The 13,816-nt window shown below is 37.4% G+C and overlaps 2 protein-coding genes across 3 annotated transcripts in view; one reads left to right on the top strand and one right to left on the bottom strand.

Annotated features, from left to right (window-relative positions):
- LOC107971125 (uncharacterized) overlaps positions 1-13,816 on the bottom strand; it is a 178,804-nt gene that overhangs the window by 49,661 nt on the left and 115,327 nt on the right. The gene's annotated exons all lie outside the window — the stretch shown is intronic.
- Positions 1-13,816, top strand: part of MTMR8 (myotubularin related protein 8) — a 129,724-nt gene that overhangs the window by 56,255 nt on the left and 59,653 nt on the right. For both annotated transcript variants that reach the window (XM_521093.5, XM_063804943.1), the window contains 4 exons: positions 1,824-1,949; positions 3,087-3,136; positions 7,443-7,643; positions 10,296-10,424. In XM_521093.5, the coding sequence (XP_521093.2) occupies positions 1,824-1,949; positions 3,087-3,136; positions 7,443-7,643; positions 10,296-10,424 (506 nt within the window). The remainder of the gene's footprint in view (positions 1-1,823; positions 1,950-3,086; positions 3,137-7,442; positions 7,644-10,295; positions 10,425-13,816) is intronic.

Below are 13,816 nucleotides of genomic sequence, written 5' to 3'. Positions count from 1 at the left end.
CTGCTTTTTAAGGTCTTTTCTTTTGTCACATTTGGTCTCTGCCTGGGCAGCGTCAACTATGCACACAGTGTATACTACTATCTCTATTCAGATAGTGGTGAAATCTATACTCTGGTTCGGATCTTTCCCTCTCCTGAACTTCAAACCCACATATCCAGTTGTCTCACTGGACTTTCCATTAGATGTTCCCGAACTACCTCAAACTCACCATGGCCAAAACATAAATCTTCTTACATACCACCACTACTACCTAAAACTTGCTTTTGTGTTCGTTATTTAGTCTAATGGCACTACCATCCACCTGGTTGCTAAACCACACATTTCAGAGTTATCTTTAACTTTTCCTTTTCTTTCATCCCATGACTAGTCTCTCACTCTGTCCTGTTAAAATGTTCATAATTAAAATCCTTCTTCTGTTTTTCAGCTCCACTGCTACTACCTTACCTCAGGCCTATATGGACTTCCACGATTTTAGTAGCTCCCTAACTGGTCTTCCTGTATCCAAACTCATGTCTTCTCAATCCATTCTCCTTACTGCCACCACAGTGATCTTTCAAAGATGTACATCTGATCATGGCACTCCTCTGCTTCCAACTCCCTATTGCCATCAGATAAAATGTATACTTGATTGGTCTGACCCTTGTCCTCCTAGCTGGCTCTATCTCTCCTTATTCTCTCACTTCCAGCTTAGCCTGAGCCATTAATTGTTCTTCCTCTATGTCATGCCTCCTTGCAATGTACACGCTGTTACATCATTCCCCAGCCTGGAATGTCCTTTCCTCCTGGTCCATCTGGTAAATTCTTATTCATCTTTCCAGACCCACCTTAGTTGTCTCCTCCTTGCTGGTTATCTTTTGTGCCTTTATTATACCTGGCATGGATTTTCCCCTTTTATTTTTCATTGGTTTGCAGTCATGCATTTAAGTGTTTGTCTCTTTTGTATTCCCAATGCACATCATAGTGCCTCTTGTACAGTCACTCAGTAATTATTGGCTAGGTGTGTGGATGAATGAATGGGTGAATTAATGTCCTTCTTCACCTAAGGAAATCCAGCTCTTTCTTCAAGGGTCAAGCTTCCCTGGCTCCTGCAAAAGAATATTGTTACTACACATTACTGTATATTACCAGTAGTTTTTCCATTGTATTTTAATTATTTATTTATTTTCGGTCACCCTGACTAGTTTGTGGGTTCCTTGAAAGCAGAAACTGAGTCTTTGTATTTCTAATACCTGGCACATAGAGGCACAAAATTGTTAGAATGAATAAATGAGTGGTCAATATGTACCATTGCCAAAATTTCCCAGGTTAAATAACTGCCCAGATCTTTACATCATTCTGATTGTGTTTATACAATCACTTGTTAAAGTGACCTAAGACAGGCAAGCACCTCCATCTTAAGTTGAAAGCATTTGTGTTAGTAACACTAAAACAGCTAGAGGAGATTGTTGTCAGATCTGGGACTAGAATGCAGAGCTGTCTGTGTTTTTGAGTGTGAATTCTTCCTCCAGTTCCCCTATTCCTCTGAGAATTGATCCTTGGTTTCTTCAGAAGTTTAGTGAATTTAGAACTCCCCTCATCTTTCTTTTTGCCCTGCATTATGGGTTAGTTTTGATATTCTTTTCCTATGTGGTAAGCTCTCCTTCTCTTGAACTCCATTGTTTTCCTTTTCATTCCCCATAGAGGATGTTAATGTTATGAGAAAAAATTAATGTAGCCCATAAGACCAGGTTCTCTGTGCTTTAGGGACTGTATTTGGCAACTCTTTAATCCAACAAGCTGTGCAAAGGTTGCTTGTGGTACTTTTTTGCCTCTTGTCTTCACAGGCAGTGAAGGTAGAAAAGGCCAGTGTCTTAGTCCATTGTTCTGATGGATGGGACCGCACAGCACAAGTCTGCTCAGTGGCTAGCATCCTCCTAGATCCATTTTATAGGACATTCAAAGGACTCATGGTAAGAGAGCACGCTACTATATTTTACTTTGTGTAAGAGACAGATTGCGACAAAATAAAAAATAACTGTCAAACAATATTTTTTTTGCCAGAGTTAGCTCTAAGTCTACAAAAATAGCTTTTCCAATTTAGCTTCTTTTCATTAAATTTAGGTGTGTACTATCTGTATACTTTCTTTTGTATGTTCAACATACTTCTTACCTATCAGAAGGTAAGTTATATGTAGTAGACTACTGTACAGAGTAGGAAAAGCTCAAAAAGTTTGCAGAGCTTAATGGATGACTGTCAAATAGACTGTCCAAGGGGCTCATCATCTTTAACATGTCAGCTGTTTGAATGTCAGACTTATGATTGTTTTCTAGTGCTGAATCTAAAGCCTCTTAGTTGATCTTTCTAAGAAACAGAACTCACCATAGTGGTTTATTCTCATTTCTTTGGAAAGCTTTTTTTTGTTTTGTTTTGTTTTTTTGTTTTGAAGTAGTCTTACTCTGTCACCCAGGCTGGAGTGCAGTGGTGCGATATTGACTCACTGCAACCTCCGCCTCCTGGGTTCAAGTGATTCTTGTGCCATAGCCTCCCAAGTAGCTGGGATTACAGATGTGCACCACCATGCTTGGCTAATTTTTGTATTTTTAGTAGTGACTGGGTTTACCACATTGGCCAGGCTGGTCTCAAACTCCTGGCCTCATGTGATCTGCCCTCCTCGGCCTCCCAAAATGCTGGGATTACAGGTGTAAGCCACCATGCCTGGCTAGAATTTTTTTTTTTTTAAATGGTTAAAAATGGTTTTGTTACTGGTATAAAGCTAAGAGCTGCCTTTGGATTTCTGTTTTTCAAAGTTTGAATTTAATATCGTGCTTATCAGGATTGCATTTAGTTATGGCTCAGTGGCTTGTCACACATGTGAAAGCCAAAGGAAATTTGACTCTGGATATGTCTGAGAGCATCTGAAATTTGAAGGCACCCTGTATAGGCTTATGAATGAAATCTAAGTTACTTACTTATTTATCATTTAGGAAATTAACTATTTTATGATCAGTTCAACTATTTCAGCAAAGTGTTTTGACATTCTTGTGTGTATGGTTAATTCATTTTATGATTTTCCTAATGCAAACACTTTCTTTTCTATAAAATGAAGATCTTGATAGAGAAGGAATGGATATCCATGGGCCACAAGTTTTCCCAAAGGTAAAAATATACTCATTTTGAAGGAAGGGGCTGAGGATAGTTCATTAGGGTGAAGTATATCAAAACCTCAGTATGTACATGTAAAGGAAGGAAGAGGAAGTTGAACATGGCATAAATCTCTTTTCATCAAGAAACAAGTATTCTAGATACTATGCTAGAGCACTAAGGTGACAAAAGTAACCAGAATATTATCCCTGTTTTCAAGGAGTACAAGTAATTATATCAAATTGTTAAATATTTCAAGGAAGAACAAGGCATCACAGGCTACAGAAGGAAAAGTGCTTAACATTGCACGAAGAGGTCAGGGTAGGCTTCCAGGAGTACACAGCATTTGAGGATGAATTTTTGGAAATGAATAGAAATTTAACAGGAAGAACAAGGGAATGATGAGGTCATTCAGAGGGACTAATATCAAGACAATGCACCTTTTAACCTTTTGTAAGATAAAAGGTGCAGATTTGTTCTTTTTTAAGGGGTGAGGACAAGGGCTGCTATAAACCAAACTGCCTCACTAAGGCTTTACCTGTGTTATCAGAACAATCGATAAATATTTGTCAAATGCCTAACAATGTGCTGTATATTATATCAGACACTAAGCTGATTCCAAAGGCAAATAAAATTTGAGATTTGGCCGGGTGCAGTGGCTCATACCTGTGATCCTAGCACTTTGGGAGGCCAAGGCGGGCAAATCGCCTGAGGTCAGGAGTTCGAGACCAGCCTGGCCAATATGGTGAAACCCCTTCTCTACTAAAAATACAGAAATTAGCCAGACATGGTGGCAGGTGCCTATAATCCTGACTCCTTGGGAGGCAGAGGTAGGAGAATCACTTGAACCCGGGAGGCGGAGGTTGCAGTGAGCTGAGGCCATGCCATTGCACTCCAGCCTGGGTGACAAGACTGAAACTCCATCTCAAAAAAAAAAAAAAATTGAGTTTTACCCCAAGGAGATTATAATTCAGGTCTTATTTTCCCCCATTGATATGCATTAATTTAATTTCATTTGGTTGCCACTCTCTAGCCATTTGGGTCCGTTTATTTATTCTTCCTTCACCCACAAACATTGGACCAGTCATTATGTTAGGTATTGAGAAGACAGAGCTGAATCAGATATAGTTCCTATCTCTTCTTTGAAAGAAAAGAAAAATCAGTGATGACGGTGTAGTATGATAAGTGCTTAAGACAGAGGAAAACATAAACAAAGGACGTTTATCCATTCTGGGGCAAAGAAGGCTTCCTGTAATAGGTGACATTTTAACTGAGATTTAAAGTATGAGTAGATGTTATTTAGAAAGGGAGAAAGCATTCTAGCCCTGATGTGTTTGAAACCATAAAGGCATTAAACAGGATTACGTGTTTGAGGAGCTGCAAGCAATTCAGTGTGGCTGGGTCAAAGGGTGTGTAGGGAGAATAGAGGAAATGAGGCCAGGGAAGCCGAGCCAGTGAGGAGAAGATCATTCAGAGCCCTGTTTTGTTTTGTTTTTTTTTGTTTTTTTTGTTTTTTTTTTTTAAGCTGAAAGATTTGAGTGTTTTGTGTACATAGTAAAGCTATATTGGAGGACTTTGAACAAGGCAGTGACATGATGTTCAGATCTATATTTTACAAATATCCCTCTGACAGCATGTAGAAGATTGAAATTGGTGGCAAGGGGCTGAATTAGTAGGCTACCAGAATTGATGAGGGCCTGAAAAAAAGACAGAAGCAATGATATAGATACAAGGGTATTCAGGAAGTAGAACTCACCAGAAGATGGGAGAAAAAGTCCAATAAAACTCAAAGGTTTCTGCCTGAGGTAGCTGGGTTTATTGAGATAGAGGATATAGGATAATACAGGGCAGGTTTGGTGGGGAAGATGGCTTCAGTTTGGGACTTACTTGGCATGGGGCATCCAGGAGAAGATATCCAGTAGGGAGACTATTCAGTAGTAATCTGGAGCTCACTAGTTCTGGGTTGGATAGAGAGGTGGTATAGACGTTTAAGAGTTATCTGCATATAATTGGTAGTTTAAACCGTGGATTCAGATAAGGTAACTCAAAAAATTGTATATAGAGGAAGAAGAGCCAAGGGGTGGGACAGAGCCTTGGATAATACTGACACCTGAAAGTCTAGTGAAGAATGAAGTCCATGAAGTTGACTGTGAAAGAGTGATTAGTGAGATAAGAATAAATCTAAGGATAGGAAAGAAGAAACATAAGAGAGGAGAATCTCAAGGGAGTAGTCAGCAGTGTTATATGCCTCAGAATAACCCAAGAATCGACTTTGGCAATATGCAGGTTTTAATGATCTTTAGTGATAACTGGTTGAGCAAAGTGGTGAAAGCAGAAGCCAAATGTTTGTGAATGGAGGCATGAGTGAGGGATGAAGAAGTGGAATGTGAGTATATAAATCTCTTTCCAAGAACGTTGGCTCTCAAGGGGGTAGAAGAGAAGGGGTCGGGTTTGGGTCTGAGGAAGTGTATTTCAAGACAGGAGATATTTGAGCAGTTTCTTATGCTGAGAAGAAAGAAACATTAAAGAAGATAAGGTGGAAGATATGCCAAAACAGTGAGTTTTTGGTAGAGTAAGACTTCTGGGCAAATCGGTGAAAGTTCCAGTCCAAATGAAAGATTAGCTTGAGCTATAATGAAGAACACCTTTTCCATGGAGATTAGGTGGAAAGACAGGCAGAAAAGGTGCTATATGTGAATATTAGAGGCAGAAGTTAGAAATTTTTTTTTCTACTTAATGGCCTTGATATTTTTCAGTGGCACTGGAGTGAAGGAAGATATGAAATGGATTAGGGGTTTGACAAGGTAGTTGAAAATTTGTATGAGCTGTAAAGGTAATGAGAAAATGTTGTTAAGGACCTACACAAAGATTATTTGAGAGCAGTTAAAACACAGCTGAATGTGGAGACTCAATTTGAATGGTGTGAATTTGTATGATTTTATAATTTTCTTGAGCATTATTAATCAGTCAGGATGTGGAAGCAGAGAACATAGCTTTTCAGGCTGATCTGTGGTTGGATTTAGAAGGAAAATAATTACAAGAAAGACCAGAAAGTTGAACAAAATGGGGAGAGAGTAGTTAATAGGGCAGATCATGGAATTTAGGCTTGATAAGAAAAAGGAGAAGCCAACAGGAATCTAGCATGTGGAGATGTCCTGAGATGAGGTCTGCAGGAGTTAAGAAGATGAGCAGCCTTTGGAAATATAATATATGGTGTTCAGAGTGGGATATTGTGATTAAGATTTCAAAGATGGAGTAAGAACTACTAGCCAGCCTGTGGCCAGTGGATTCAAAAGGCTGGAGTAGAGGTAAAGATCAGTGAAGGTAATTTGATTTGCGTTAGTTAAGGAATCTGTTGAGCTAGTGTAAGTCATCTACATCAACACAAAAGCTTAAGACCATCAGATTATTCAGAGAATGTACGGAAGTGACACAGAGATTCTAGAAGACAGCATTGTGGAAGGAGAAGGTAAATAAGCTAAATAGCATGACCCATAAAGGAAGTGTTCTTAAGGGCATGAAAAGAATAGTAGCTTAGAAGCAGCAGTAGGTGCAAGGAGAAAGCTAAACCCACCTCTGCTTTGTTTTAGAATTATGGTATGTGGAAAGTGGAATGATCAGCATTCTCCATTTTTATTTGACCCCAAGGAAAGGTGGTATCCTTGTGAGCCAGGTTGTAATTATATCAGAAGGTAGAGAACATTCAGTGTAGAAACTGAGAGTGCCGTGTTCGTTTCCAGTGGAATAGTGTTTCAGTCGATGATAGGGTTGGTAAAGAAAACATTGTGGGGAGGAAATATTAAACAGTTCTGGGATGAGGTTTCATTCATGTACTTAATAAATGTTTCTTTAATACCTATTTTGTGCCAGGCACTATGCAGTAAACAATATAGATGTGGTCGTTGCTCACATAGAGCTAAATGTAGCTATTTAAATTAATTAAAATTAAATACAATTAAAAATTCAGTTCCTCAGTCACAGTATCCACATTTCAAGTGCTTAACAGTTAGTGGCTGCTATATTGGACAACACAACTGTAGAAATTTTCCATCATTGCAGAAAGTTCTATTGGAAAGAGGGTGTATAAAAAAATAGACTAGATGACCAAAGGGTTTACAGTATGGATGACAGTGAAGGACACCAGCAGCTAAGAGGTCTGCTGGGATTGACTAGCTTTGAGATTCTGGCTGGCATTTTGGTATGAGGTGTTTCCTTGCCACTACCAACAGAGACAAAAGATGACCCTCTTACAGCCTATTCCCAACAGTGTAATCCTTAATGCTAACTAGTGTCTTTCTTTACCTTTATTTTCATCTCTCAGGTGTGGCCACCTCGATGGGGACTCTAAAGAAGTGTCCCCTATCTTCACCCAGTTCCTAGACTGTATCTGGCAATTAATGGAACAGTTTCCCTGTGCCTTTGAGTTTAATGAAAACTTCCTGCTGGAGATTCATGACCATGTTTTCTCCTGCCAGTTTGGAAACTTCCTTGGTAACTGCCAGAAGGATCGGGAAGATCTAAGGTGAATTTACTTTGTGAGAAGACACTGAACAGGGAGAAGGGGGTCAGTGCAAAAAGAATGTACCTACCACCCTGAATTTGGCATAGCAGTCAAGAAAGGGGAGGAGATAACAATAATAAAAAGAACTTTTGAAGCATAAAGCACTCAATGTTTGCACAGAGATCTCTCAGAACCCTAAGATATCTCATCTGTAAAATAGGGATAATAATGCCTACTTTTTAGAGCAGTCATGAGGATCCAGTAAAATAATGGATGTACAAGGCCTTTGCAAATAATTAATTGCTGTGCAGGTATGAGTAGTCATTATCTACAGTCCTTTCTCACTCATATCAGAGATTACAAACTAGCAGCTCATAGGCCGAACCCAACCCAACAGGCGTGGTTTGTTTAATCTGTGGAGTATTTTTTAAAACTCCTAATTCATTGCCGACATTTTTGTTTATTTCCGTAGGTTTTTGAGGAACAGGTGATATTTGGTTACATGAATGAGTTCTTTAGTGGTGATTTGTGAGACTTTGGTTCACCCATCTCCTGAGCAGTATACACTGAACCCAATTTGTAGTCTTTTATCCCTCACCCCCTTCCTACCCTTTCCCTCTGAGTTCCCAAAGTCCATTGTGTCATTCTTATGCCTAGTTGCTAACATTTAAATATCAGTAGATTTCACATTAAAATCCAGTTATTTTAGGATGTTTTTTCTAAATATTCTGAAAAATCAGGAGCTCTGGCAACACTAGACTATTTTCTCATGATAATAAACAGCTAGAGCTGAATAGTAGCTGTTCCATTTGGATGAGGCAAACTCACTCTTGTTGACTGCAGTTCTTACCATTCTCTATAGTTTATTCTTAGCCCATTTCTAATGTTATCTGCCTAGTTCTAGTAGGCAGTTGAGTTTGCACCCCTCACTTAAACTAACAGCTTGGCAATATATGAGACATAAGTACTTTTCAAAATTGACAAGGTAGAGCTCCTATGAACAGTATTTTCATTATGTTAGAGACAGAGAAAAAGAAATAGGAAAGTAGCTGTTTCACAACTCACTCCTATTTCACAGCTGTTGGCTGAGTTAGTAGTTAGCCCAACCCTCAGGCCCCTTTATAGCATAGCAAGATGAAGTTACTTCTCTGTGATTTGGTTTTCCTGTCAACATAGAGAACAATAATGAGTCTTTCTGTTTCAACATTTGTACTTACTTGGTAGTTTCTCTTGATGCCATGCATGTCTCTCTCTCTCTGTCTTTACAACTAGATCTTTGTCACTTTCTCCCCAAATTCTTTTAAGATATTCATTCTGTCTTTGTTTACCTACACATTAAAACCCAGAATCTTTTCCATAATCTTTTTCCTTCTCTTAAAATTGGTCAATATATGTGGTATTTTTCACACAAATCTGAATATCCATTTAAAAAACATAACAGTTGAACATTTTAACATATTTTAAAATAGTGATTACTTAAAATAAGCAGAAGTGTCATTCATTCATGAACAGAAAAGGATGGGCTTTAGAATCAGGCAGACTTGGGTTCAAACTTTGGCTCTGTCACCTACTAGCTATGTGACCTTGAGCAAATTAATATTTAGTCTCATTTTCTCATTAGTAATTTTGGGCTAAAATATCTCACAAGGTTTTATTGGGAAAATTTAAGGAGGTATTTTAGGTAAAGAGTCTGGAATAGTGTTTGAACACATAGTAAATACTCAACAAATTAGTTACCTTACCAACGCAATATTTTTTTTTCTGTTATAAACCAACAGCAAATGAGAAAGATGGATATACAAAGCCTTTGGCCTCACTGAAATGCTCTGACAATTGCAAAAGTTACAAGACCACAATTTTAGGTCTTACCACTTATATCACTCTTCAGTTCTCCTTTAGCTTCCTTTGACATGGTGTGTGTGCAAATGACCTTCTCATGGGTGGTTATACAGTAACTCTCTTTGGGAACCAGTGGATCTCATGTATTTTGAGGTGTTAACTAAGGGACTTGCTTACTGGTTAAGCAGCCTCCCCATGGTCTGAACTAAAGTATAAGAATCAATTTTGTAATATAAATGCCATAATCTTTAGTTGCCCACCTGGGATAACTCATGACATTTTCTAGTATAAATTTCCAATTGTCTTTCACTGTCTTAAACCTTCTGAAGGGAGAAGTAGCTGGCTTTAAGTAAAATGAAATATAGAAGAGCCAGAAATTCACCCCATAGAACCTATCACTTAACTTACCAGACTTGTAAAAGCAATTCCAGAATTTTTAAAACCAGAAAAGTCATTAGTTCATAAAATCCTTGATTTGGAAGATAACTTAGAGGTCACATTTAACGGTGAGGAAATAGGCCCAGAAAAAAACTCGGGATTTTCTTAAGATCACACAGCTATTCCACACAGAGACTGGACTTAGAATCTCCTGTTCTCCAATATGGAACTCTTTCTAACCTCTCATTTATTTTAAAGATGGATAAATTGAAGCCCAGATAATTTGTTACTCCATCAACACTTTTTATCCACTTATTTTTCTTCTGTCATATCCTGTCGTCCTTTCTTGAGCTGGGTTACTTATTAGTAAAATTTGCTGCTTATCAGTTCAACAGGACTATTGAGATTACTTGCTTACTGCTTTTAATTTTTTGGCTTGTTTTTCTTTTCTAACAGAGTCTATGAGAAAACACATTCTGTGTGGCCTTTCTTGGTTCAGAGGAAACCAGACTTCAGGAACCCTCTCTATAAAGGCTTCACTATGTATGGGGTACTCAATCCTAGTACTGTGCCCTACAACATTCAGTAAGTTCTTAAGTTTTTCCCTCCTTTCTTATAGCAGGTCCCAGGGTCTCAGCTTCCTTGCTTCTCCTTGGATAGCTGCCACCATCTGTACAAGCCTGGCTATGGAGTAGGATACTCTGTCCTCATATCACCCATACATTGCTGCTTCTGAAAACAAGAGCCCAATTCCTTTTGGTTTTCAGGGCTTTGCTGTTACCTGCTTAGGGAAATAAATAAGAAATTATAGTTGATTTGTAGGAATACAACCAGTCAAGATAACGTTTGTTTGATTCATTTACTCTTCCTCTGTATCTTCTACTTGTCTTTCCCTTCTCCAACAAAGAAAAGAAAAATGAGACAAATCAGGAGTGTGCTGGTAATGTTTGCTATATTTTTCCAAAGCTTCTGCAGGCTGAGGCACTCACAAAGAATACAAAACAGAGATTAATATATTTATTAGCTCTAATAGCTCATTTTGTGGATTCTTTAGGATTTTGTAAATATTAGATCATGTCATCTCTGAAAAGAGAATTTTATTTCTTCATTTTCAATTTGGATGTCTTTTATTTCCTTGCCTAATTGCTCTGGCTAGAACTTCCAGTACAGTGTTGAGTAAAAGTAGTGAAAAGAGGCACTGGTGTCCTGTTCCTGATTTTAGGGGGAAAGCTTTCAGTCTTTCACTATTGAGTATTGATGTTAGCTGTAGGTTTTTCACAAATTTCCTTTTTCATGTTTAGGATATTCTCTTCTGTTTTCAGTTGAGTATTTATTGTATTTTTTTGCTATTACATTTTAAATTTTAATTGACACAATAATTGTACTACATATGAGGTATAGAGTGATTATGCTGTATTTGCCTTTGTGTGGCTGGCTTATTTCGCTTAACATAATGTTCTCCAACCTCATCTGTGTTGCTGTGAATGACAGCATTTCTTTCTTTTTTATTGCTAAAATAGTATTTCCTCGTGTATGTATACCACATTCTCCTTCTCAATCCATCCATATGGACACTTAGGTTGACTTCATATCTTGGCTATTGTGAATAGTGCTGCAATAAACATGGGAGTGCACATATCTGTTCGACACAATGACTACATTTTCTTTGGATATATACCCAGTAATGGGATTGCCAGATAGATCATAGGGCAGTTCTATTTTTATATTTTTAGGAAGTCCATACTGTTTTTCATAATGAATGTACGAATTTACATTTCCACTGATAGTATGTGAGTGTTCCCCTTTTTCCACATCCTTGTCAGCACTTGATATGTTTTGTCTTTTTGTGAATAGCCATTCAAACTTGGTGAAATGATATCTCATTGTGGTTTTGATTTGCATTTTCGTGATGATTGGTGATGTTGCATTTTTTTCATATACCTATTGGCCATTTGTATATCTTCTTTTGAAAAGTATCTATTCAGATCTTTTGCCCAATCTAAAATCAGATTGTTTGCTTTGCTATTTAGTTGAGTTTCTTATATATTCTGGTTATTAATCCTTTTTAGAAGGGTAGTTTGCAAATATTTTCTTCCATTCTGTGGGTTATCTCTTCACTTTGTTGATTGTTTCCTTTACTGTGCAGCAGAAGCTTTTTAGTTTGATGTAATCCCATTTGTCTACTTTTGCTTTTGTTACCTGTGCTTTTAGAGTCATAGCCAAAAAATTGTTGCCTAGTCCAATATTATGAAGTGTTTTCCCTATGTTTTCTTCCAGTAGTTTCATAGCTTTCGGTCTTTCATTTAAGTTTTTAATCCATTTTGAGTTGATTTTTATATGTGATGAGAGATATGTACCTAGTTCCATTCTTCTGCATATGGGCATCCATTTTTTTTTCAGCACCATTTACTGAAGATTGTATTTTCCCCAATGTTTGTTCTTCACACCTTTGCCTGTATATGCATTTTTTTTCTGGGCTCTCTATTCCATTGGTCTGTGTGTCTATTTTTAGATCAGTATCATGCTATTTTGGTTGCTATAGCTTTGTAGTACATTTTGAAGTCAGATAGTGTGATATCTTCAGCTTTCTTTCTTTTTTTTTTTTTTCCCCACAAGTTTGCCTCAGCTATTCGGGATCTTTTGTGGTTCCTTACGAATTTTAGGATTCTTTTTTCTATTTCTGTGAAGAATGCCATTGGTATTTTGTTAGAGATTACGTTGAATCTGTAGATCACTTTGGGTAGTGTAGACACTTAAACAGTATTAATTCTTCCAGTCCATGAAGATGGGATATCCTTCTGTTTATCTGTGTCCTCTTCAATTTCCTCCATCAATGTTTTATAGTTTTCAGTGTGAAGATCTTTCACCTCCTTGGTTAAACTTATCCCTAAGTATATGTTTTTTGAAACTATTGTAAGTGGGATTGTTTTCTTGATTTCTTTTTCAGATAGTTTACTATTGATGTATAAAAATACTGCTGATTTTTGTATCTTGCAACTTTACTGAATTTGTTTATTAGCTCTAGCAGTTTTTTGGTGGAGTCTTTTGGGTTTTCTGTATATGGTGGACCCTTAAACAACACAGATTTGAAATGTGTGAGTCCATTTATATGTGGATTTTCTTCCATCTCTGCAGCCACTGAGTCAGCAAGACCAACCCTTCTTCTTCCTCTTCCTCCGCCTACTCAACACAAAGATGATAAAGATGTAGATGTTTATGATGAGCCACGTCCCCTTAAATAATAGTAGATGTATTTTCTTAATAATAATTTTTTCTTTAGCTTAACTTATAAGAATACAGTGTATAATACATATAATATACAAAATAGGTGTTAATCAATGATTTATGTTATTGATCAGGCTTCTGGTCAACAGTGGGCTACTGGTAGTTAAGTTTTTGGTAAGTAAGAACTTATATATTGATTTTCCAGTGTGCAAGGGTCTGACACTTCTAACACTGGTATTGTTTGAGGGCCAACTGTATACACTCATGTCATCTGCAACCAGGGATAGTTTAACTTCCTCCTTTCCAATTTGGATAGCTTTCATTTCTTTCTCTTGCCTAATTGCTGTGGCTAGGAATTCAAATACTAAGTAGAATAGAAGTGGTAAAAGTAGGCGTTGTTGTCTTGTTCCCTATCTTAAGGAAAAGCTTCCAACTTTTCCCTGTTCAATATGGTGTTAGCTGTGGGTTTGTCATATGTGGCTTTTATTTGTAGTGAGGTACATACTTTCTATACATAATGTATTGCTTTTATCATGAAGGGATATTTAATTTTGTCAAATGCCTTTTCTTCATCTATTGAAATGATCATACGGTTTTTGTCCTTCATTCCATTAGTGTTCTGTGTCACATTTATTGATTGGCATATGTTGAGCCATTCTTGCATCCCTGGGATGATTTCCACTTGATCATAGTGAATAATGTTTTTAATGTGCTATTGAATTCTGTTTGCTAGTATTTTGTTGATGATTTTT

The sequence above is a fragment of the Pan troglodytes genome, chromosome X (genome assembly GCF_028858775.2).
Source record: "Pan troglodytes isolate AG18354 chromosome X, NHGRI_mPanTro3-v2.0_pri, whole genome shotgun sequence".
Lineage (NCBI taxonomy): Eukaryota > Metazoa > Chordata > Mammalia > Primates > Hominidae > Pan > Pan troglodytes.
Note: the sequence above shows the minus strand (reverse complement) of the source record. Positions and strands in the feature narration are given on the sequence as shown.